General features: G+C 57.1%; 7 protein-coding genes across 7 annotated transcripts in view; 5 read left to right on the plus strand and 2 right to left on the minus strand.

Annotated features, from left to right (window-relative positions):
* DICSQDRAFT_163177 (carboxylesterase from carbohydrate esterase) overlaps window positions 1-1,362 on the plus strand; it is a gene marked incomplete at both ends in the record, with an annotated part of 2,937 nt that extends 1,575 nt beyond the window's left edge. The window contains 5 exons of the mRNA XM_007369273.1: window positions 72-286; window positions 335-464; window positions 519-776; window positions 838-905; window positions 1,026-1,362. Of these exons, the coding sequence (XP_007369335.1) occupies window positions 72-286; window positions 335-464; window positions 519-776; window positions 838-905; window positions 1,026-1,362 (1,008 nt within the window). The remainder of the gene's footprint in view (window positions 1-71; window positions 287-334; window positions 465-518; window positions 777-837; window positions 906-1,025) is intronic.
* Window positions 1,363-1,882: 520 nt separating this feature from the next.
* On the plus strand, window positions 1,883-3,414 carry DICSQDRAFT_157088 (uncharacterized protein). The gene is made up of 3 exons (XM_007369274.1): window positions 1,883-2,756; window positions 2,811-3,250; window positions 3,328-3,414. Exons 1-2 carry the CDS (start codon window positions 2,729-2,731, stop codon window positions 3,230-3,232), a joined length of 450 nt encoding a protein of 149 aa, XP_007369336.1. The 5' UTR covers window positions 1,883-2,728; the 3' UTR covers window positions 3,233-3,250; window positions 3,328-3,414.
* Window positions 3,415-4,379: 965 nt separating this feature from the next.
* DICSQDRAFT_111009 (614/534 cytochrome P450) lies at window positions 4,380-7,658 on the minus strand (the record flags this gene model as incomplete). The annotated part of the gene is made up of 12 exons (XM_007369275.1): window positions 7,136-7,658; window positions 6,852-7,003; window positions 6,216-6,403; window positions 6,010-6,126; window positions 5,843-5,938; window positions 5,625-5,741; window positions 5,386-5,524; window positions 5,287-5,321; window positions 5,111-5,221; window positions 4,996-5,033; window positions 4,498-4,923; window positions 4,380-4,416 (listed from the first exon to the last, which is right to left on the minus strand). The coding sequence occupies exons 1-12, from the start codon at window positions 7,240-7,242 to the stop codon at window positions 4,380-4,382; spliced, it is 1,563 nt and encodes a 520-aa protein (XP_007369337.1). The 5' UTR covers window positions 7,243-7,658.
* Window positions 7,659-9,347: 1,689 nt separating this feature from the next.
* DICSQDRAFT_173458 (uncharacterized protein) lies at window positions 9,348-11,380 on the plus strand (the record flags this gene model as incomplete). Its single annotated transcript, XM_007369276.1, has 4 exons — window positions 9,348-9,378; window positions 9,439-9,671; window positions 9,760-10,915; window positions 11,274-11,380. 4 exons carry the CDS (start codon window positions 9,348-9,350, stop codon window positions 11,378-11,380), a joined length of 1,527 nt encoding a protein of 508 aa, XP_007369338.1.
* A 41-nt stretch (window positions 11,381-11,421) lies between these two features.
* On the minus strand, window positions 11,422-14,118 carry DICSQDRAFT_157089 (HET-domain-containing protein). Its single transcript, XM_007369277.1, has 3 exons — window positions 13,617-14,118; window positions 13,227-13,564; window positions 11,422-13,170 (listed from the first exon to the last, which is right to left on the minus strand). The coding sequence occupies exons 1-3, from the start codon at window positions 13,796-13,798 to the stop codon at window positions 11,576-11,578; spliced, it is 2,115 nt and encodes a 704-aa protein (XP_007369339.1). The 5' UTR covers window positions 13,799-14,118; the 3' UTR covers window positions 11,422-11,575.
* A 595-nt stretch (window positions 14,119-14,713) lies between these two features.
* On the plus strand, window positions 14,714-16,185 carry DICSQDRAFT_163181 (uncharacterized protein; the record flags this gene model as incomplete). The annotated part of the gene is made up of 5 exons (XM_007369278.1): window positions 14,714-14,729; window positions 14,888-15,216; window positions 15,330-15,561; window positions 15,623-15,855; window positions 15,915-16,185. Coding segments are annotated over 5 exons (1,080 nt in total), but the record flags the coding sequence as incomplete, so codon positions are not given.
* A 989-nt stretch (window positions 16,186-17,174) lies between these two features.
* On the plus strand, window positions 17,175-21,352 carry DICSQDRAFT_149459 (uncharacterized protein; the record flags this gene model as incomplete). Its single annotated transcript, XM_007369279.1, has 6 exons — window positions 17,175-17,190; window positions 17,290-17,477; window positions 17,546-17,899; window positions 19,198-19,269; window positions 20,981-21,283; window positions 21,311-21,352. The coding sequence occupies 6 exons, from the start codon at window positions 17,175-17,177 to the stop codon at window positions 21,350-21,352; spliced, it is 975 nt and encodes a 324-aa protein (XP_007369341.1).
* Window positions 21,353-23,156: the final 1,804 nt, after the last annotated feature.

Here is a 23,156-nt window from a genome sequence, read left to right on the forward strand (position 1 = left end):
AAGGACCGCATCACGATTTCGGCCAGTCCGCGGGAGCTGCGTCCGTTCGTGCGCTCATGGGCTCTCCGAAGGCGATGGGCAAGTACGCTGCAGCTATCCCGATGAGCAACCTCGCGGGCGCGAACTATGCCACGACGTACTCTTTGTACTATACCATCCCCGAGGAAGTCTCGCTTATCGCGGATCCGATCATCTCGGCGGCCAATTGCAGCGACGCGAGTGATGTCCTGGGTTGCCTCAGGGCCCTTGACGTCGACACGCTTTTCCGTCTTGGGACTGTTGCTAGGTCGGTCTCATTCGATGTGCCATTCACCATGTGCTGACGGTGCGCCAGGTACCTCGTCGTGGATGGTACATACATCGTCCATCGCCAGCTTCCTGTCGACGGCTCTGGCGAGGTTGCCAACGTCCACACCATGATGGGCTTCATGCGCGATGACGGGGCAGGATTCATTGGTTATCCGGTACGAGACGTTCTCCCTCTCTACGCCGAGGATCATCCTGACGTATGTGGATAGACCAGCGGAAACCTGACAGAGGCATTGATTGCCGCGTCTCTTGACACCAGTATCGCCGACAACGCGCTGTTCCCAGAGCCGTCTGGCCCCAATGTAACGCTGAATGTCTACAATGTGACGGCTGGTGCTACGACGGATGTTGAGTTCCGCTGTCTGGACGAGGCGACGGCGTTCTCCGTGGTCACTCACGAATTGTTCAAGAGTGTGTGGTTCTACGAGTTCAACAGAAGTTACGAGCCACCCGGGCATGATCCTAACGTGAGTGTTAGCAGTTACCACCGTCGGTCAGAAGATGTTGACCTAGTACACATACATCTAGTGGCCCACTTGCGAACCGCCCGTCACCCCGGAGCATCCGTTCGGAGACACTTCTGCCGAGTACTTCAAGTGCGTCTTCCTATGCTACCAACGATCTAACGTGCAGGGCTGATGCATCCATCTTCGCTTATTGTCTCTCCTCCAACTCGCGATTCGCACTTTTCTCGACCGCCTGCACGGACGCCCCAGGTGCCACTCTGGCGAGCTGTACTACGTCTTCGCTTCGCTCCCTGCGGACCTGCCGTACCGTGACGATCAGGACCTGCCATTTACGCAGCGCATAGTAGACATCTGGTCGTCCTTCGCGCGTACATTCAACCCGAACCCCGACCCTGGATTCCTTGCTGCCCGCGGCTTCACGAGCACGGCGCAGCAGCTGGCGGCGCAGCCGAAGTGGGAGCCGGTGACGAAGGCTAATTTGCATGGGAAGCCGGTGCAGCAGCTACAGTGGGAGAGCGTGATGGTGCCGTTTGGACAGCAGGAGCAGTGCGAGTTCTTGGGCTTCCCGCTGACATATTATGGGTGATGATCACGTCAGGGTGCATGTAGCCTTGTCAAAGCGGACGGAAAAATGTGATCGAGTTCGTATACGGCGGTCACATTCACATACGAAGAGATGGTAGCAGGATAAGGCTGAAGGTTTGTCCTCACATCGTATCATGTGTTGCTCAAGAATGGCACGGAAACGCTCCCTAGTGGACGTGTATAAGCTCCGAGCTAATGCGATCTCTGATCCCACTGGGCGCAAAAGTGGATACCTGAAGTGAGGAGACATGTTGAAACGTCACTGAGGCTCGGTTGGTTGCCCAAGCTCATTAGCGAGTTCAAAGGCAGGACACCCCCACATCAAAAGCTGGATACTTAGTTCTATGGCCACGAAAAACCCACATGGGTCCGCGGCAGATTCGTGGCACATGGACGGGCGAGGTGCGCGGGTCACTATTCCAATATGATAGCCGTAGACCTCACCGTCGGACGCGGTCTCCCTAAGCGCTAACATGTCTCCCTCCAACCACCACAACCGGCGAAAGCACCATATCCTCCCGCCTATGCTCACTCGGCCTAGCAAGTGTCGCACCATCTGCGACTTGCCAGTAGAACTCCTGGACATGATTATATCTTACCTGGAGTCCGACGACTGGGGTGTGGTCGTGCTCGCTTGCGTGCCGATACCTCCGTTCCGTATCGATCGACCGTTACTTCTCCAAATCCCTCGTCGCTCGGCACCTTCACAATTTCGACCACCTTTTCTCATTCCTACATGCGAACCCCAGAATCAGTGCCAAGATTCGGAACTTCACGTTGGGTGGTGCGACGCGGGACGTTGGGAAGGGCTGCTCCCTTCTAATCACCACCGACGACACAATCGTGCTGCGGCTCCTGCCGCTTCTTCCCCATCTCGAGTCAATTGAACTTCGCACCTTCGCATACGGCCAACCTCAGCAATCCGTCCCGCCGCCGTCGCCTCAACGCGACACTCCCGGACCATTCCACCTTCGTCATCTCTCATTCGGCTCAGGATACTACGGCTGCCCCCCTCGTAGCTCTTCAGTCTCCGGCTTATTCCGCATCCTGTCTTTGTTTACCATCGACCATTTGCATGGAGAATCTAGGGAATGTCATCTCGACCTCGGCACTCCACTCGATCAATCCTACCTCTACCGTCCCTTGCAGCTCAAGTACCCTTTGTTACGGGGATACGGTTCGGCCAACAGCAAGCATGCGCTCATGATCCTGAACTCATTCACGGAGAGCATCGAACCGGGATATTTGGAACGCGTCGAGATCGACTGTCGCGCTGTCTCTGAGGTGTCGGCCATACGCAAGCTCCTTGCCCGAAATGGGAATAGTTTGAAGAGCCTGAAGGTTGACGGGGCGCCACGTGGTATTGCATGCCGGTCTGGAAAGACCCCATGATCAGTATGTCGATGTCACATCTTGCCCTACATAGCCACTGATCATATGATATTCCAGGACATTGGCAAAGCCTTAAACTAGCCTCGTGTCCGAAGCTCGACTCTATCAGGATCAATATCTACTTACGTGCACGGCCAACGGACGACGACTCGGACGAGACAGAGGCTACGAACGTCCCGGCACTCAGCTTGCCCGGGGCTGGTATGCTTTTCCAGGCCTCCAGTGCCTTACGCTCGATTTACATCTATGTGCACGATCTGCCTCGCGTGACGACACTGAACGACAGGCGGCTGCTTCGGTTGCAAGAGTTCGACAAGGTCATCACGCCTGACACGTTTCCGCTCCTGCTGAGGGTATTCTTGAGGATCAGACCCGACGGGGACTTGTGGCGACAGCCTGACTACAAGTGGCGGAAAGTCGTGGTCGGGACGCGGCGCGCATTGCCAAATCTCCACTCGCGAGGAATGTTGAGAGTGTAAAATTTTGAGGTGCACCAGGCGAGTACCTGATCTCATGATGTGCCTTTTCAACGTTGATGTGATCGTGCTTTTACTTACTGTCATTGTGCGTATAGCTTTACTACGGATGATGCCTTGGGACACCAATGCTGCTTTACCTGATTATACTGTACAATCGTATCCCCGATTTTATTTGCTTTGCCTTGCAATCTACGAGTTGAATGATCTCGGGGATAATCCTAGAGACCCTCTGCCACTTCTGTTGACCTCAGTGCCCATAATTAGTGCTGGATGCACAGCTCTACATTCATGGTGTGTGCCGTGACCCTGGCAGGGTCTCGCGCCTGCCGTTGTCCTTCACATTCTCTTCGTGGAAGTTCGTGCCCTACCCTTGAACATACCGCCTCTGATTACCGCCGTAAAGAATCAACGCATCGTCAGCCAACATGCACCGTACCATAATATTCGTGGTGCTAGTAACGAGATATCATGATGCACTCTGACCGTCCACGGATAGAGCAGAATCCCCATCGCGGCTTATTACCTGGCTCGCACGAGTGGCACAACATCTCTGAATTATCTAACGTGTGAATCAGCGCCCCTGCACACATAGCGCGCACCAAACAAGGAGGGCCTACAATATGGTCAAGCTGGTGCCCGTACCTCCTCTCAGACCCGTCCCTAGGCTCTGCTTGAACGTCTCCCCCGCAAAGCGCGGCTCCGCGGGCACCTTGACTCCGCGATTCGCGTCAGCACCACGGTGACGCCTTTTGTCTCGACGGACCCCGCCTGATGCGCCCTCGCGGGCCGCCGCTGAACGCATCGCGGCGGCAGGGCCTCAGTAAGCGCGCGGGTTGAAACTTAGGCCGCAGCCGCAGGCGGGCAAAGACGTCGGTGAGGAGAGAGGGCGGGAACATACAGGAGTCCGGAGTGCAGATTGACCGGACAATGTCTCTTACAAAAGCCGAAATCCATCCGAGAGATCTTCTAGCTCAGACCGTAGTCCGCAGAGACACGATGGGGGACGCCTATCGGATGCCGAACATCTGGTGACACTCCCGTCCGCTGGCCCATACTTGTGAAGCTGAACCTTTACTTGCAAGAAGTACAAGGCGTCCCAAGACAAACAGTCCAAGTAGCTCGAGCCAACACGAACTCCTCCGGATCCCTACCTCCGCCTGAACACCAGCGGCGCCCGCTCCGGACTGCCCCGACACGAATCAGCATCCGCGCACCCATCGGACTCAAGGAGAGCGCGAGAATTGAAGAAAGAGAACGCGACTCACAAGATCGTCAAGCTATGCCCGCACCTCAACAATCTCTCCTTCCTCCGCTCGAACGTCTCCCCCTCCCACCCCGGCTCCTCCCTCACCTCGACCTTATACCGTGCCACGATCTTAGTCAGCACCGCCACGCCCTCCGTCTCCCCGAAGCCCCTCCCGATGCACCCCCTTGGCCCGCCGCTGAACGGCTGGAAGGCGTCGCGGTTGTACGCCCCGAGGAAGCGCGCGGGGCGGAACGCATCGGGCTCGGGCCAGAAGCGCGGGTTGCGGTGCATGGACGCGACGCAGAGCGCGATGTACGTCTGCGCGGGGACGGGGAGCGTGCGCGTCTCGCCGGTGTGCGAGGTGAGCGTGAAGGCGGTGTCTTCGGCGGACTCTTTGGGGATGGCGAGCACGGGGGGGAAGAGCCGGAGGGTCTCGTTCATCACGCTGTGCGAGGGGGAGACTTTGCGTTAGGAGGTAGTAGGTAGTAGGGGGAACAGCGGGATAGGGGAAACGCACGCGAGGGAGTACGAGAGCGAGCTGAAGTCTTCGTATGTCTGAAAACGGGATAGATGGTGAGACGGAGCGAGCCTATAGCTACTGCGGCGCTGAGACAAGGACGAGAGAGACGTACCGGCTCCCGGTCCGTCGGGAGGACGGACTTGAGGTTCTGGTAGAACGCCTCCTGCTCGTCCTGGTGGAGCGCCAGCAGGGTGAACGCGAAGGCGAGGGTGTGCGCCGTAGTCTGGTGGCACGGTACACACATGAGCTCTCCACCTCTGACTTGCGCACGCGTCCGCGCCGTCGTACCTCGTACCCAGCCACCAAGAAGAGGAAGACGTTCCCTGCACATGAAAGGGAGTGTTAATGTCAACATGCACATATGCGTGAAGACGAGCGGCGCCGTACCGATCAGCGCGCTGTCAGACAGCTTCGCGGCGCTGTCCGTCTCGTCCTCGTTCGCGTCAAGCAGGTTACTCATCAGGTCGAAACGCTCGTCCTTTACCTCCGCGGCTCGCCGCGCGACCACCATCTCGTGCAAGTACGCCTGAAGGTGTTGTTATTGCCCCCCAAAGCGAAAAGCGGCCGAGCAACTTGAAGTGAGCCGATGCCGACTCGACTGCGCGCATGTGTACGGAACGACGTACCATGAGCTCGTCGTGCGCGGTCGCGAAGTGCCGCATAGCGGGAGTTCCCCAGCGGAGGAGCCAGTCCGGAAACAGGACCTTCAGGACGAGGTGGTGCGAGACTTCGTACATCGCGTCCTGCGCGGGCGACGTCAGCCTCGTGTCCGCGCCGGTACCTAAGTTCGTGTCCCGCGGGGTCCAAGGGAGGGACAGACACAGGTGGACAGACATGGACAGACCTTGAAAGTCATCGAATGCCCGGAGGGCGCGACTTGATCCTCGCTCCACGACATGCGGCGCCCGAAGCCTGCGACCCCGATGACCAGGAGCGTGACCTGGACGCGAACACGAGTGAGCTCCGTAGCTCGGGCAGAGATACTACATATGCCTTCTGGACGGAACTCACGGGCACGGTGAGGTCCATGATGTTGTCGAGCTCGACGACGTCCCTGTCGCCCCACACGTTCTGGAACACGTCATCGAGCACCTTGGCAGTCTCGTCCCAGACGAGCCTGTTGTTCTTCTGCTCCCCCGTGCCATCGGGGCGCGACCAGCTATCGTCAGCCCGGACCAACCCTGGGAGGGAGCACAGAGAGGGAGACGACGACGCACCTCGGAGAAGGCGGGCGCGGCGATCTTCCGCTGCCGCTTCCACTCGTCGCCCTCGGTGACGAGGATGTTCGTGCCGAACGTCGCGAGCAGAGCGTACGACGACGTCGGTTTCGGGAAGCGCGCGCGCGCACCCATAATCTCCTGTTCGGGGCGAGGTGTGCTGCGTGTCAGTTTTGTGACCGGCGCGCCTTCCCCTGACCCAGCCTCTCTCTTGCTGGGTAGCATGGTGGGTAGCATGGTACAGGGAGAAGACGTACCTTGGTGAGCGTAGGGTCGGCGATATAGAGCTGCGGTGTCGGGTAAATGCTGATCTGTGCGAGCGGAACAGGGCGTCGAGTGAGTATGGTGGATCGCAGGATGGGGCTCGAGTAGAGCCGACGCCGCGGTCGCGAACGGCAAATGCAAACAGAGAGAAGACATGTAGCGTTTGTGAGTCGAGGGCTCGAGCGCGCAACCGAGCATCTCAAAGACCGGTCGCACGCGCGCGTTAGTAGGCAGGTCCGCACGACATCTTGGATCGTCGCCGCGCCGCGGTCGAAACCATCGACTCGGGCACTCTTCAAAGCATGTTTGGTCCCGAGAGTGTCGTCTTCTTCACGCACGCAAGATGGCTGTGAATGTGGATATGGATAAGACGACGCACCCCTGTGATGACGTCCCATCCGTGGCGGGCGAACTCGGCGTACTTGGAGTTGATCGTCCACGCAGGACCGGGCGATAGCCCGCGGACGCTGAAGGGGAAGAGGACGGTCCTGTCGCTGAACACGGTGCGGAAGCCTGGCCAGTTGCTGCGATGTGCATGTGACGGAGATGTGTATATGTGTGCAAAAGCGGTTTGTTCGGCGGACGGAGAGGGAAGTCAGCTGGCAGGTTCACTGTGCGGGAAAACGGTCGTGAATCGCGAGACGGGATGTACACACTCCACAGAGCGGGCGACGCGCTGGAACGCGACGACCTTTTGGACGAGCCAGGAGAGAAGGAGGATGGTGAGCAGGAGCAGCGCCTGGCTGTTGTCGATGCCGAGCATGGTGGGGGCTGTCTACGGACTCTGGGACGCTACGATGCAGATTGGGAGGCGACGAGCGAGGTGAGAGATGGGGCAAGCTCAGCGGCGACAGGCGACGGATATGGCAACGAACAAGGAGAGCGCGCATAAACTTGCGGTCAGGGCCCGGGCTTAATAGCCAAGGGTGCAGCGTCGTCGGCCCCCGGCGACAGTACCATTGCCAGTGCATTTCCGGCACTGTCCCGCATCGAAACTCTATCAGGCAGCACCGTTGGAGAAGGGCAATCCGCGTGCTTTGCGCGACCGCGCAGGTTCGCATGCATGTCAGCGTGAGAATCCGTGCGCGTGCTGCACAAAGTTCTCCTTCGCAGGCATACAGTGAACTACTCACAACGATGTTTGTCAGACTGTGCTCCTGAGCCTGAAGTCGGTCTCATGTGCCTAGGGCACGAAGACGCTGTGAGAGGCCGAGATGTCGGCGATGAACATGATTGCATAGGCGAGGTTGACACCTCATCCGGCCAGCCACAGCAATAGAAGAAGATCTCGTGTCCTGTAGTGACAGCCGGCCGGAGAAAGTTCTCTGGCGAGTCCCATGTGAGTAAACGTTAACACCTTCTCATCACCGAGTGTTTGAACTGACCGGTCTCCTCCAAGCTAGCCAACGTTAACATCTTTTCGAGCAAGTCATTGATAGTGCATTCTTGGGCTGGCCGCTTCTATCGACCCGGCGCCTGTCTTCTCTCTCTGTCTTCTCTCTCTGTCGTGCTCTCTGCCGTGGAGTGTTCTGAAGATGGTTCGTTGCCATGTGCAGGGTGAGAAGATAGGCTTGGTCTGAGACGCGCGCCCTCGCCTTCAACTAAGTCGCGGGCGCTCGACTGTCATCATGCGCAAAGTGCTTTCACGCGCAAAGTACTTTTACAGTGCTTTGCAAAAAAGATTGATTGCAGACCGGAGCGCGCAAAATCCGGTCTGGCCCTGCTTGGCCACCCGGGGAAACGCCTGCGATGCCAGAAGCCTCTTTGCAGCATGCATGTCGATGTTTCAGCTGCAAACCTACCAAACATACTCAGAAAGTTGAATTTGGAGGCAAAGGACATCATTGTGCATTCTTGCAGCAGAAGAGTGGGCTCAGACTCAAGCGGCACCGTCTTGTCGAACAGAGTCCTTGTGAGCGCCCCGGTGTCCGAAACAGGAATCCTCGCCGTAGCCGACGGGGGACAAAACAGGGCCAAACAGAATTTTGCGCGCCTCGGTCTGCAATCTTTTTTGCAAACTTGAAGCACTGTACGCGCAAAGTGCTTTCTCGCGTAACGCATCCTTGGCGGTTTGTCGCGCTTTGTCTCTTTGTCTCGTTCTAGCTTTAAGCTTACATCTACGGGCTCCTCTCGATGCTGATTCCTTGCCTCCTTCCTCACCGGCATGCTGTGGGTCCCCGGACTGCGAGCATTGTTGCTCCTGTTTTTTCATGCCCACCCTTCCGCTATCCCTATACCTACATTCTCATACTATACTCCACTATACATCTCGATAGCCACGTCTCGTGTTGTACATTCGCTTCCGCCGGCTTGAGCTCGGCCCCTCCCGGTCGCGCGAGAGAGTGGTAGCGACGCGAGGCGGATGCCTCGTCCTGCGCAGTTCTTCAAGCTATTCCAATGTCATCCCCCAGCTTTCGCCCCCGACTCAAGTACTCACGCGTGATTTTGAAGCGCTAATTTTGACTCGACTAGACCACAGTCAATCTTCATTGACCGAGTATGTTACATACTACCCTCCCCCTGCCTAGTACGAGTTTCCGCAACTCTGACATGGTATGGCCGAGGAAGAGGATGTACTGTTGCACAGTGCACGCATAGGTCGTCGTCCCACCCGCTCATCCGATCCACAATCGCATCGCGACGGTCGGGTCGTGAATAGACTACCGCAGCAGCGATCCAGGCTCCAGGCTGCAGCACGGACCGTAAAGCTGCGGCCTGTCTTCTCCTTCCATTGAACGTCTGCAGGACGGTAGCCGCGTTCTGCCCTTCGGCGCTATAAGCCTTCTCGAGCTCCCTCGGTCTCCCCATGTGCTTCCAGTCCAGACCCCGCCATTCCCTCTCTCGCTCTCCGAGTCTACGCTCATCACAATGGCGCACGACGCTCCCGCTCCCAACACTGGTGCGCCTGCTTCTCAATGATGGGCCGTCCATCTAACCGTCCTGACCACACATCCTCCAGAGTCCACAGAGTCCATCTCCGAGCCGCGCCCCCCCAGCGCCGCGGGCGACGACGGCGGGATCCTCAGCCTCCGCGCGCTGATCAGCACCAAGGACGCGGACACGCTCACGCGCGAGGCGAGCGAGGGCACGCTCGAGCTCGAGGAGGACACCGAGGTGCACATCAGCGAAGCCACCCCGGGCGCCGCCGACCAGGTCCTCACCGCCACGGGCACCGTCGCGGGCGTAGCCAAGGTGCGTACGTCGCTTCGTCTCATGCAGCCTATCTCCACGGAGTGCTCGCGATGTGTCTCTGCACGCTCACGCGCTCTACGACGCACAGGTCTACGCGCGGATCGCGGCCCGCCTCGTCTCCCCCGCCGTACGCGCCTCCCCTCCCCCTTCATCCACGTCCTCCACGTCCAGTCCTCGCCCTGCCCCCCTGACGCTCCGCCTCCTCGCCCCGCACAGGCACCTCGGGACGCTCATCGGGAAGCACGGGACGATCATCCGCGCAATCGAGGCCGCGTCCGGGGCCCGCATCGTTGCGCACAAGCGCATCCTCCCTCGCTCGACCGAGCGCCGCGTCGACGTGTGCGGGGAGGCGGGGGCGGTCGGGGAGGCCGTGGCGCGCGTCGCGGGGTGCTTGAGGGAGGCTGCAGCGCGCGAGGAGACGGTGCTGTTCGAGCCGGGGCCTGCGGCGAGGATAGATGATGACGACGACGCGCGGGGAGAGCCTGTGCCCGAGCGTGAGCCTATGACCGAGTCTGTACCAGAGCCCGAGCATGAGCCTGCGCCAGAGCCCGGTCATGAGCAGGAACCCCACGCCGAACCGCCTGCTGGGAAGAGGGCGCGGAACGGGAGGCGGCGGGAACGCGCTTCAAACACTACGCCGAAACAGAGAGAAAGCGAGGGCAGGGGCGAGGACAAGGACAAGGACAAGGACAAGGACAAGGACAAGGACAAGGACAAGGACAAGGACAAGGACAAGGACAAGGACAAGGACAAGGACAAGGACAAGGACAAGGACAAGGACAAGGGCGGGGGCAATGGCAAGCACGAGGACGAGTGCGCGCCCGGGCCAGCGCGGCCATCATCGTCGACATCGCAGACGCAGACACAAACCCCAGAGCCCGCGGCGCGCGAGACCCGCAGAATCGAGATCCCCGCGGACGTGGTGGGCTACGTGGTGGGCCGGAACGGAACGAACCTCGCGTGGATCAAGCGAACGGCGCACGCGAAGATCCATCTCGCGAGGGCGCCGGCTCGCACTCGGAAGCAGGGGGAAGGGGAGGGGGGAAGGGCCGGGAGTGTGCTGAAGGTCGTGGGGACGGCGGGAGCTGTTGAGACCGCAGTGGCGCTCGTTGAGAAGCGGCTCGAGAGGGAGAGGAGGAGGCGGGCGCGGGGCGGGCGTGAGAGCCAGGGGTCACAGGAGGAGCAGGAAGAGCAGGAAGAGGAAGAGGAAGAGGAAGAGGAAGAGAAAGAGGACGTTCAAAGCGGTAAGTCGCTGCGTGTGCCGTGGGTAGCTGTGTCCCGACGTACGGCGGCTAATATCATGTCTATCCAGTGATATGAGCGGAAACTGTGTCCTGAAGCGGTGCGCAGATATCTGTGTCGAGGTTCTCGATGCCAAATTGTTTGAAACCGCAAAACAGGCAAAAGTCGCTTCGATCGGACTTCCACCCTGTCAGTAGCCAAGCGCCATCCTATTCTCAAGTCCCTGCGAGAACAACCAGCGCGTCACCCATCGGCATCATCTTCTCGACATTGATTGAATTCATGCTTTCTTCTGCGAGTGACTGGCTAGTACATAGGTGCTTGGGTTCCTGTTGGGAATCTCAAGTGTCTCACAGGTAGCCCGTCAGGTCGCCGTCCTGTGCGCAGGGCTGGGAGGGTTATACGGGACCGCCCTCACGATGCATACTGCACTTGAGATCAAGTTTTCCAAGATTCAGGCCTTCTGAGGGCCTGATACGTATTAAGTTATATACTGACTAGCTGCTAGGGGTTATTCAAGTTGCGGCATAATGCCAGTCATCGTGCTCAGCGGACATAAGACATGCACAGCTGTGGTCCGAGTCTCCACCATATCGTACCATGTGGAGATCGGAAAGAGGCAATCATCAACTACATAAAGATGGACGTCACTGGCTATGGATTCAGACGACTACAATCTCTCTCCTGTCCTGACTGAGCATCCAGGACAAACCTGCGGGGCTGTCCTCTGGTGAGTGGAAGTATCCAACCCGGCGATACTGATCTCCCTCACCCGCACGTGTGACGATGAGCCCTGCGGCGTATTGCCGCAGCTCATTCCACAAAACGGGTACGGCCCAGATCTCCAGGACATCCTCCACGGCATCCGGATAGGCACAGCCGATATGCATTCGCTCCGCCTGAGCCACAGGTGATACATGGGGGAAGAGCACGTCTTGCGGTGCTTCAGGCGCGAGGTCAATTGGTAGATAGAGATCAGGCATCGAAGACTCCGGATTCCAAGTCGCCTTCACCATCGCGACGCGAACACTCAGCATTCCAGACGACACTTTTCCGTAAGGCAGCAGGGGAGTTGCGAGAAGAACGTCACAGCCGAGAATATCACAGCCCCGAGTCTCGCCAGACTGCGGATCCAGCCGGTCGTCCATAGAGCTCGCCAAGATGTGACCATCGACGGCGGCCCACGACCACGACGGCGCCCTGTACTTTGAGGGCCTCGCGAAGCGCGTCTCGAAGTTCGTATGCCACAACAAATCCTGGGTGAGCGAGCGACGCCAGAGCCCCGCGAGGTACTCTGACTTCCATGCCCGCGCGAACAGCTCTGGAACGGCCGCAAACGCGACCAGCTTGTCTCCTGGCTCAGTAATTGCGCGCTGGGAGTAGTCCCCGACCGTCTCTATCCACGCCCAGCGGAGCATCTTCAGATCCCTTGACGACAGGGGAGAGGGAATTCTGGAGTCGGGACGGAATAGCATTTCAGGAAGCCGCTGCCCCAGCATGGGCCCGCACACCGCATTCCCCACGTTCACGATGGACGTCTGGCAGTGGAACTGCAGCGTGTGCGAGGCGTACACCAGGGCGCGAGGGGACAGGAGGCGCTCTTGGAGACACCACGCGCGTTGGTTCACAGGTTCGGTGGATCCATCGTACTGGCGCCAGACGGGCGACAGCGACATCGTCCCTACACTGCCGTCGGGACAGCGAAACGGCAACGTGACTTCATCTGAGGATGGTGGAGGACGCTCCTGTAGGAAGCCCGCGCCGACCTTGGGCGCGCTGGCGGCGATGATGGTGAAATATGCGTGTCTGTAGATACTGCACATCTGCGAGATCTCGCGGGCCTTGTCTTCCTCGGAATCCTGTAGAATGCATAGGGAGTCGATCCAGAGGTAGCGGTGGCCGAATGCGTGGGTGCACTCGATCGCGTCCTTAATTGTCTGCGGGAGCAACGAGGAGTCGATACGGCGAAGGTAGGCGTCAACGTTTTCCGTAGTCGTTCGATGGGACTGGGGCTCGCCCCACACGTAGCTGAGGGCAACATACGGCGCCTGTTCGCCGTTTGAGACGTAAAGCTTCAGATTACGGGGGTCCAGACAGTCGATGACTCGGGTTGGAAGGATGCTGACATGGGCAGTGGAGCACTGTTGATGATTGCGTATGCAGTTCATGAGACTCTCCTGCGCCATGGCTATAGCATAGGAAGAGTTCAGTTGGAGCAACCGATCCCTAGCGACGATGAATGGTGCTGCAGGGTTATCTGTAGAGACAAGTGTCGTTAGAGAGCCGATAGAGATTGGTATGCAGTCAACATACCCCGCGAAGTATAGATGTAGTAGGAAGAGTGAGGTTTGCCATCGATAACGAGTACCATCATCTGAATTCCTTCGGGTGTTTCTCCGTTGTTGGTAGAACTGACCCGAAAGCGGATCGTGACGCGCACAGTCTCCTGATGCGCGGCTTCCGGCGTCCTTGTGGCCAGAACGAGAGTACACCATTGACAACCGCGATGAGAGGACACCTCTACTTGTTCCCAAGTGGTCTTCTGTGAAAAGCCTGGGTGCGGAGTCTTCTGTAAAGTCCAGGCTCCTTGGAAAGGACCCTGCGCGAACAGTCCTTCCCAACAGAAGTCGCATACAAGGGATGTCGAGGGACTGGCGTAAAGATTAGATCCTCACACCCACTTGAGTAGTAGCAGCCACCTACGTATCTATTTGACAATACTGTTTTCCTTCATTCGGCTCAGGTGGACGGGTCGGTGACCCCGTTAAGGCCTGATGGTCCAGCGATTCGGACTCAGCGATCGACGCGGAGCATGCAATATACCTTCTGAATAGTTTTCGTACGTAGAGTCGAATACGCGGCAATATCTCCGGTGAACAAGGCATCTTGAGCGATAGGCTAGCCTAAGTGAAAGTGGTTGTGGCACAAGTTATCTCCACTGTTCAATCGTGGATATTCCCATGACGTCCACCACGTGGACACCTGACCGATACCTCGACGCAGCCTCATCGTTCGTCGTCACTGCTACATGTCCTGTTGACACAGGTTACCTGAGCCAATAAAGGCAATAGCGCTCGAAACTCATGACCTTGGACTCTACAAAGCTGACCTTGAAGCTGAGGTGCTGTGCCGGCTGAAAGCGGAGCGTCTGAGACTCCCGAGAGTGCCCGAGCGACTTCGGCTTGTCCCAGATCCTGCTGTGGACTGTTACGTAACTTACACTATTAGTATGTTGCTCGCTAGTCCAAGTTGTGTACTGGAGGCCATGCTTGAGATGGCCCAGAAAACTTACCGATATTGTTGTGTTGAGGGAGCGAACGCACGGTAGGCCGATCGGAGCCGAGCGTCAGCACTGGGTGCATATTCTCACGGCGTCTTGATTTAGGAAGTGAAGCGCCTGTACCTTCCAATTCGCGTCAAGTATGCTCATGTAACTCTTTCGCCCGCATGATCAGCGATAGTACGTAGCTTCCATATTCCCAACACCTCCCACAGCAGCTTCCGCTGCATGCAGGTAGAGACAGGTTATAGGGAGGCTCGATGGGCACCTGTGGACTGATCACGTTTCATATCCTATGATAGTAGTCAAGACCGTCAACCGCCCCGTGACATGGTCGTGCATGCTGCGGTAGCTTCGAAGCTACCGCAGCATCCTCTCACCGGGCCGAATATCTCAGCCTTGCGATGGTAGCCTCAACCACTAAAAGGCAGGGAATACACGCAAACTCGACTTTACTGTTTTACTTAGATATCGCCTCTTCGTACTCCCTTACCTCTGCGTGGCCTCATGAGTCCTCGTCATGTCCTCTCATGCTGGTGCGCTTCCTCCCTTCGCTTTCTCTTCTTTTGGTGTCCCCAATAATCAAGGTCGTTTGTAGGCTTCTATCCATACTCTGATTCTGCAAGGGAGTCCGGGGCCCACAACCAAAACCTCACCCTGCAGGGCACGGTGCTCTACTAGCATGGAGCCCTAGGCGCCTTAGAGACCTCGCAAGACGCCAGTATCTCAGACAGCCGGCAAGGTCGTTCTCGAAAGAAGAGCAAGGGGAAGAGGAAGGGCCGGCAACGTCACTCCAGTCCGTTGCCTCCGCCACCACCCGGGTGGAAGCCTAGGCGCGACGCGCGCGGACGAGGGCTTGAGAAGGCTATTCTCCAGGCTCGGGAGTATCAGCGCGACAAGCTGAGGCGCGAAGCTGCCAAGCGTGAGCGCGAGAAGGCCAAGCATGGCGCTGCGTACTCTGCGCCGCCGTCACCAACGCCCGAGTCTGCTGAGGAGGATCAGACATCATTTCTCGAGACGCAGGTAGGCTTACTTGGCTGTGGTAGCCAAAGCGTACTGGACATAGGCTCACGTCGTCTTCACACTTGCCATCGTCGCCAACACCGGCTCCACTACCTATCCACTGATTCACCCAGATGGAGCAGCTCTCCATCCCGTGGAATATCGAGGGGTACATCAACGGCGCAGAGAGAAGCAATATCACTGAGTTCCAAAGGCTGTCGGGCGCCAATATCACCATCGAGTCGAATTGGCCACCGGGAGCGCTAGTAGATGAGCCCGTGCTTACGATCTTCGGAACAGCTGATGCGTTTGAGGAGGAATGCTTCCTCTTGTATGAACACCTCATCTTCTTCATGTCCTCTGCTGGTACGTTCTCTCAGTCCGCTCTGGCGCCTAGTAGATCCTTCCTTACAACTGAAATCTGTAGGTACACCACCACCAGGCTGCCACTCTTCCAGCACACTCGAAACGGATAGTCAAGTATTCACCGTTCGCGCACTAGTGGCCACCACAGAAGCAAGGATCATCGCCGGCGACGGTCATGAGAACATCCCACAGCTTCAGGAAGAGACTGGGGCCTACATAACGTTCAGTGAGGCCGTACCCGGTGCTGCAGACCGGATCGTGTCCGTATGCGGCTCTGTGAAGGGAGTTGTGAAGGTGCCCAATGTGATACGTCCTCACCGACTACAGAGAAACTCACGTGTACAACATGGTAGGCATACTCTTTGGTTGCATTTCAACTCATCCACGCCAGACTCTGGAGATCCTGTTCCTCTTCGCCTTCGTCCATCGCACTACGCGTCCTCGTCCCTCACACCCTCCTATACAGCGTCACTGGGGGGGATAGTGTCAACATCCCAGTCATCCAGGAGTCCTCGGGTGCGCAGCTTTCCATACGCAAGGAGACATTACCGCAGTCTCTAGAGCGCTTGCTGGAGGTGAATGGCTCTCCGGACACGATAGGACGCGCGACTGAGCGGATTTGCGAATGTCTCCTTCGAGACGAGCAGGGTGAGCGCACAGTGCTCGACCAACCCGATGCGGGAGGTGCACCGGACAAGCCTCCGAGTAACAGCGGTACCGATAAACGTCAACGTCGATCGAAAGTTGAGGAAGTCGACAAGCGTCGAGGTCGTGATCGGAGTCCGCTGGCCCCACTGCCCCCTGGTAGGAAAACTCAGAGGCACGGCGAACGCGAGCGCGGGGCTGAGAAGTCCAGGCGCCAAACTCGCGAATACCTGCTTGAGCGGCGCCGACGTGAGCAGCTCCGCGAATCCAGCAAGCGCGAGAGCGAAGAGGCGGAGCGCGCCGCACGGGAGTCCAGCGCTTCATCTACGCAGGGCCCTCGCCCACCCCAGTCTCCTCCGTTGACGACAGCCCTCCGAACCGAGCAACTCTCCATTCCATCAGACACGACTAGGTGTATCATGGACTGGCTCAGGACTACGATCAGCGATATCCGACAAGTGTCTGAGGCAAAAACTTCCATTGACACGAGTGGCTTGAGAGAGGAGAGGCCAGGCAGAAATAGCGAGGGGGACTGGCCGCGCCTGTTAGGGGCGCAGAATTCAAAAGGAGATTGACGAGTTCGGGCGCATAAGAACGGTCAGATGCTACAGCAAGCCGATGATACTGTATTCTCCGCTGCTGCATCATGAGTGTCAATATGGATCAATGACTTGTTGAACAATCGTTGCTTGTCGTGGCCTCTAGGAGCGCAGTCCCGAATGTACTCATGAATATGTATATCTCAACTTGTCGACTGGGTAACAAGAAGCTCACCACTCAGTGCCTCTGAGGCGTACAGATCACCGTACTTGCAAGAGCTGCCGCAGCAACACAAATTGTATTTGAGGCTGTTCACCAGACTTTAGTTGCAGCACTCTGAGGTGAGCTGCAGGTCTGCGGAGTTCCCACCGCCGATATACATATCTGCGTCTTTCCTCAACTTCCCCATCCGTGCGCATCCCTCTGTCATGTCCTCCAAAGCTAGTAGGTTGTCTTCACACTACTAGCACCACGGTCCCCCAGTCTAACCAAAGTTCGCTAAAGGATTTGCTTCTCAATCACGCTCCCCCGACTACGGAGTAGGCCGTGAAAATCTCACGGTCCGCGCTCTCGTCAGTAATACGGAGGCCGAGATCATCATCGGCGACCGTCATGCAAACATTCATCGGGTCCAGGAAGAGACAGGGGTCTACGCCGGTGTTAGTGAGGCCGTTCGAGGTGTGAAAGATCAGATCCTAGCCGTGACGGGCACCGTGGAGGGCGTAGTGAAGGTGCGCAGAGCGCTGTGCGTTTCGGCTGGAGGATTGCAGCTCATGCGTGTGATGGACCGCACGGGAAGGCATTCTCCCTGGTCGCGTACCACCTTGCCAGCCTAAGGGTTGAACCCACTGATTCCTCGTCTGAGTCGCCCCTCTCCCCCCATCCTCCTACCAAACTCCGCATTCTCATGCCACACCGCATCCTGCCAGACGTGGTCGGTAGAGACGGCAAGAAGATCAAGGCCATACAAGACTCCACCGGTGCAAGCCTTGGAGTAACCGGGAAGATGCTCCTGCGCTCCACCGAATGTCTTGTAGCAGTGCATGGATCCCCTGAGGCTATCGGAAAGGCAGTAGAGCAGATCGTAATGAGCGTGCCGAAGGACTCGGGGTTCGGGAAAGGCACCATACTGTTCAAGCCCGGGACGGGAGACGCGTCGGGTAGGCGTTCAACTTTGGGTCACCCTAGTGCCACGCCGCACGCTAGTCAACTATGGGAACCGGGGCGTAGCCAGCCATTTCGGGGGGCAGCCGGGAGAGGAAATCGGAGGATGAAATTCTAGCGATCTTCCGAGAAGCAGTAGAAGCGATGTGGATGTGAGACCTGAGAAGTAAAGTATATGTGGGCGAGGCGGAGCAGGTGCGCGAGATACAAGATGGTCGCGGCGGCGGAAGTCCACTATCTTGTCAGCTGTAAATGAACGGTAGAGTCGAGGACTATTTAGTCTGTAAACGTCTACTAGCGCCTACGATCCGGGTCTAGCAAGCTGTTCAACAAAGTTGTACTTCTCCTCTTTTGACTCCGTAGAATATCGGGCCTCGACCTTCTCGGCCATACATTCCCGGTGAATATGTTAGAACTAGCAGGGTCCATGAGGGTAGAGAGAACGTGGCCGCACCTCAAGATCCCGGTTTGCGCGCATAGTAGAGGTGCCTTATGCCTAGCATCCAGTTAGGGAAGACGACCTTCGTCCGCGTCGACGGGACACACATGTCTTGAATGGCATACTGTGCCCTATAGATGAGGATCCTATCTTCATTCCAGACAATGTGACGACCAAAACCTGCCACCCTGGACCTGAGAAGCATGATCTACAGCAACTCGTGAGGTTGAGCTGGTGGAACGAACCAAACGCGCAGGGATCACGAGCGGGAACGGTGAGATCAATGATGTTCACAACACTGATAACTCTTTGTCTCCCCATTCGTTTTGAAGGGCATCCTGGAGGATCTAAGGGTCTATCCTAATCTCAGATGGGTTGATCTTTGCATTCGCACACGGAGCGAGCTCAGTAGATGCTACTGTGAGACTCAAACAAACCTTCGAGAAAGCTGCTTTGGAATCATTCGTCTCCCTCAATTACGGTGATCGCTACGCAGAACGCATTGAGCAGCTCGTATGTCCTGAACGGATTGGGAAGCGCGCCCGCAATAGGAGCTAAACAAATCGACCTTGACGATGTGTGGATCCGCGATATAGACGTCTGCCTAGAAATGAATAGGTGTCCCGGGGTGATGCAAAGTGTCAGTCAGGTTGGCATTACGGTAATCTCGGTGCAGAGGTGATCGGCACTTCTGCGAAGTCGTTGTGCTTGGTGTAGAGAGGTGCTTGCATTCCAAGGACTCCGGAAACGGTCTGAACAATATGCGTAACCTGAATCCGTCGCTGGAGTTTTCAGGACGCGTCCGTGCCAGTATGACTATAGATCTCTGTAAGATGGCGGACGGCAAGCGAGAGCGTCGGGCGCGTTTGTCTTCAGAAGGGAGGCGACGACGGGGGTATCTCGTTACAAACGCATGGTGCGTGAGTCAGAGCGACGCGCAAAGTTTTTTACGCTAACGGAAACTTCCGATGGGAGACGCTCATTCGGGCGGCAAAGCCAACACCCCGATGATTCACACCGGGGACTCCAGTCAAGGTTGATCTACCTACTCTCAAACATGTTATATCTCTTAACTCAAGCTCATGGAGGTCACAAGAGCAGAGAACACTGGCGATAGTGCGCGCGTCTGGCTGCTCAAAACGTTCGTCGGATTGTCCTGGCATCGCAGAAACACCTCGGCCATCGAATCAGCTCCTTTCCAACGAAAAGCATCGCACGAACTATGCTCTGGGGTGCCTTGATGCAAGTTGTGCGAGGTTTAGTCAGGGAGACACGTCACCGGACCTAGGCTCGCAGATCTACTGAAATCAAAGGACCCGGTTCAGCGCCGATGCCGACCTTGCGCTGCGGCCGCGGAGTCGGACTGGGTCATGTCTCCCTTGCCTTTGCATCAATATCACGACTTTGGTTAGGTCACCAGGGCCGTGAGCGCACGGTTTGTACTGTGGATGCTTTGACTTCCATGTACATCAGCTCACCGCGAGCTAGCGGTCTCGTTGCCATTCCGTTGTCCCAATGCATGCGGCAGTAGTCACTACCGGCCGCCGCAGCGACGGGCCAGTCTGAGGCTGCAGCGCAAAAGCGTAGAACTGCGGCCTGTGGTAGGTGCTATCTTCGCTATTCACATTCATCGAACGTCCGCAGGGTGGGAACCCCCGCCCTCCGTACAACTATATAAACCCTTTCTTTGCTGTCCTCTGTTTCTGTACGAGCTTCAGTGCTTGCGAAGTAACCCTTGGCCGCTCAAAATGTCCTCCGCCGCGCCTTCTGACCAAAACACAGGTGCGCTGTCCTGTCTAATCACCTTTCCGTCAACCTCTCTCTCGTCTAACAACTTTATCTGTAGAGCCTCTCTCCGAGTTCCGCACTCCCAGCTCTGTGGGCGAAGGCGGGGTCCTCTGCCTCCGAGCGCTGATCAGTACGAAAGAGGCCAACATCCTCACTAGCGGTGCTCGCGAGGGCACTCTCAAGTTCGAGGACGATACAGGAGTGGACATAAGCGAAGCCAGCTCTGGGACCGAGAAACGAGTCCTGACCGCAACCGGTGCCGTAGAAGGCGTAGCCAATGTATGTGTCTCCCGTCTCCTGCTGTCCTCATGTACTCTTGGTATGTCTTCTTACAAGCTCAATGGGCAGGTCTTCTTCCTGGTTGCATCCCACCTCGTTTCCCCTGAAGCACGATCCGAAACGTCCTCTCCCGCTATCGCCACTGTCCGCCTCCTCATCTCGTACAAGCACGTCAGCAGCATCATCGGCAACTACGGCAAGAAGATCCGCGCCAATGAGGAGGCCTCTGCAGCGCGCCTTTTTGTGTACAAGCAGATCTTCCCCCAGTCCACGGAGCGCTTCGTCGATCTGCAAGGAACTGCTGAGGCAATCGGCCAGGCCGTAGGACAGATCGGGAAGAGCCTCTTGGCAGCTATTGACCGTCAGGGTGGTGGTGACGACGACGACGACGAGACAGTGGTCTTCCAGCCTGGGCCCGGGGCGAGGATCGACGACGACAACGCGCAACCCCCGACTGAGCCCAAATCTACTACTCCCGATCTTGAATCCAATCCGTCCGCTGGGAGGAAGGCCGAGAACGGGCAACAGCCCTCCAACACATCAGTTGCCACGCCGAAGAAAGAGGGTCCGAGTTCAAGCCCTCAACCCCTGTCATCGGAGAAGACACAAACATCAGCGCCACCAGTGCTCGAAACCCGCAAGATGTCCATCCCCGAGGACATGGTGGGGTATGTGCTGGGCCGAAACAGATCGAACCTCGCCTGGATCAGGCGGACGGCGCGCGCGAAGATCAATCTCGCGAGCCAGCCGACTCAGAAGAAGGGAGACGACGCCGAACGTGTGCTAAAGATTGTGGGGACGACGTTGGCAGTCGAGACGGCGATATCGCTCATTGAGAAGCGGGTTGAGAGGGCAAGGAGGCTGAGGGCGGGAGGCTGGACCGGGAGTCGGCAGGGGTCGCAAGCGCGGGAGGACGAAGACGAAGAACAGGGTTAGAGGGAATAGATCAGTCTCCACCCAAAAATAGCTATACGCCTATCTGTGATGCGAGCAACGAAATCGTCCCCAACCTCACAACAGTCAGTGGACATGGAGTGAGATGGGCGCTTTACTGAGCAGCGGAGATTATGTCAGATGTCAACAGCGGAGATCATGTCAAATGTCAACAGCTGCAACAAGACAGATGAAAAGTTTGAGCCATCCATATCAGGGGAGCACACCATGTCCCCACGACATCGGGCACACACGGAGTCTATCTCGTGCTCCAGGACGTAAGGCTGTATGGTTTTCGGCGATGACTCGGGCGTCCCGATCTGCCGTGAAACTATTCAGATATGCTATGGATCGGAGGATGGTCAGCGGCCGAGCTCAGTGGTCGAAGTGCCGGAAGCAACGCTCAAAATCCGGGAGCCGAACGTGAGAGTGTTACGAGAGATGACGTTGAAAGGTACGGGCTCATCGAATGTCGCAGATGAGACCGAGCGATGCTTTGTTAGTACCGAAGGGCGATCACAGAGAACGTTTGATGATGGCCTACGTCCTGGGACATCTGTGCGCTCCGCAAGGGAATGTAGATGCCTTGAAGCTCGCAATGACTCATCTCCATTCGTCAAATCCTAGAGTACCGTACCACATACAGCAGATCCAGAGTGGGTAGCTAGCGCGGTAATGACTCCTGGGGCATAATCCTTGAGGACGCGAAGAAGGTGCATTCATCGTTAGGATGCGACATCAGGAGCAAGACATTCGAAGGGCGTTCCGGATTGAGTGAAAACCGATGTCTTGCTTGACCAGTCCTGCTAACGACCGCCATACAAGAGAGTGCGCCGGAGCAACAACCTATCGAGTACATAGAGCTGAGCATATCAAGTCGAGTATTCAATTGCCATTGGGTCTGAAGGCAGGAGACAGGCTGCATAGATGATAGGACCCCGAAATCAAACAATGGTGACAAGCAAGTGGTGATCAGCGCCTGATAGTGTTTGGGGTCCTGCCTCCTCTACGAACCGGCGGCCCATGGCCATATGGGCGCCATGCTGAATTTGAAGCTTTGAAGCTTCAGTGTCACACATGTACAGTACTAGCTCGCGCACAGGGAATTCTCTTCCGGGAGTCCAGCAGCCTCGACAAGTTTGTAGGTAGTCTTTATCAAGCCATGCTTTTTTCATCTGCTGACAGCTGAGAACGCCCAAGTCTTCTCAGCTGACCACCGGCTAGGATCTCAACGGAGGCCGGGAGACGCGTCTGCAGGATTCCATTCAAATGCCGAGGCTCTCATGACACCACGACAGACGCTATAGCTCTAGGTGAGCGACCCTTTGACTGTTCTGGGGTGCATTGATCTGTCGTCAATCTGTCGAACATCACAGGATACGTTGACGTCGGCTGGCTTCACTATGTAGTGTGATGAAGAGCCATAACTGGATTGAACCTTCCCTGACCATGAACCAATTTTCCAGGCAGTGAAAGTTGAGACCGCTGGTGAGTCGTCATCAAGAGACTTCGGCTGAGTCCGATGTAAAATCCGCCGACCATCACCCATAGTCATCATCGTCTCCACCTCACAAGTCTGCCGTAAATGGATTAGGAAGCACTCCTGTGTATGTAAGGCTAAGCGATCTGGTGAATGTCGCCGGGAGAGGCTCCGTGTATTTCTCTAAATCGTCGCTAGGAAGGTATGCCTAGCTCAGCTTAACATCGAAAATTGCCCAGCAAGTTACTGCCGCGCAAAGGGGCGACCGAAAGCGCCCGCCCATCTTGCGCTCGCTCGCCTTGTAGGAGGTGGAGATGGCTTTCACAG

The sequence above is a fragment of the Dichomitus squalens genome (assembly GCF_000275845.1).
Source record: "Dichomitus squalens LYAD-421 SS1 unplaced genomic scaffold DICSQscaffold_46, whole genome shotgun sequence".
In the NCBI taxonomy this organism is placed as follows: Eukaryota; Fungi; Basidiomycota; class Agaricomycetes; order Polyporales; family Polyporaceae; genus Dichomitus; species Dichomitus squalens.

Excerpts from the sequence above, each read along its gene's own strand:
- DICSQDRAFT_157088 (XM_007369274.1), top strand. The coding sequence starts at position 2,729 with ATGCCGGTCTGGAAAGACCCCATGATCA. Across the intron at positions 2,757-2,810 it reads CTGGAAAGACCCCATGATCA|GACATTGGCAAAGCCTTAAA; the intron begins GTATGTCGATGT and ends ATGATATTCCAG.
- DICSQDRAFT_157089 (XM_007369277.1), bottom strand. The coding sequence starts at position 13,798 with ATGCCTTGTTCACCGGAGATATTGCCGCGTATTCGACTCTACGTACGA. Across the intron at positions 13,565-13,616 it reads CAGTATTGTCAAATAGATAC|TCCCTCGACATCCCTTGTAT; the intron begins GTAGGTGGCTGC and ends TCTTTACGCCAG. Across the intron at positions 13,171-13,226 it reads CTACATCTATACTTCGCGGG|ATAACCCTGCAGCACCATTC; the intron begins GTATGTTGACTG and ends TTGTCTCTACAG.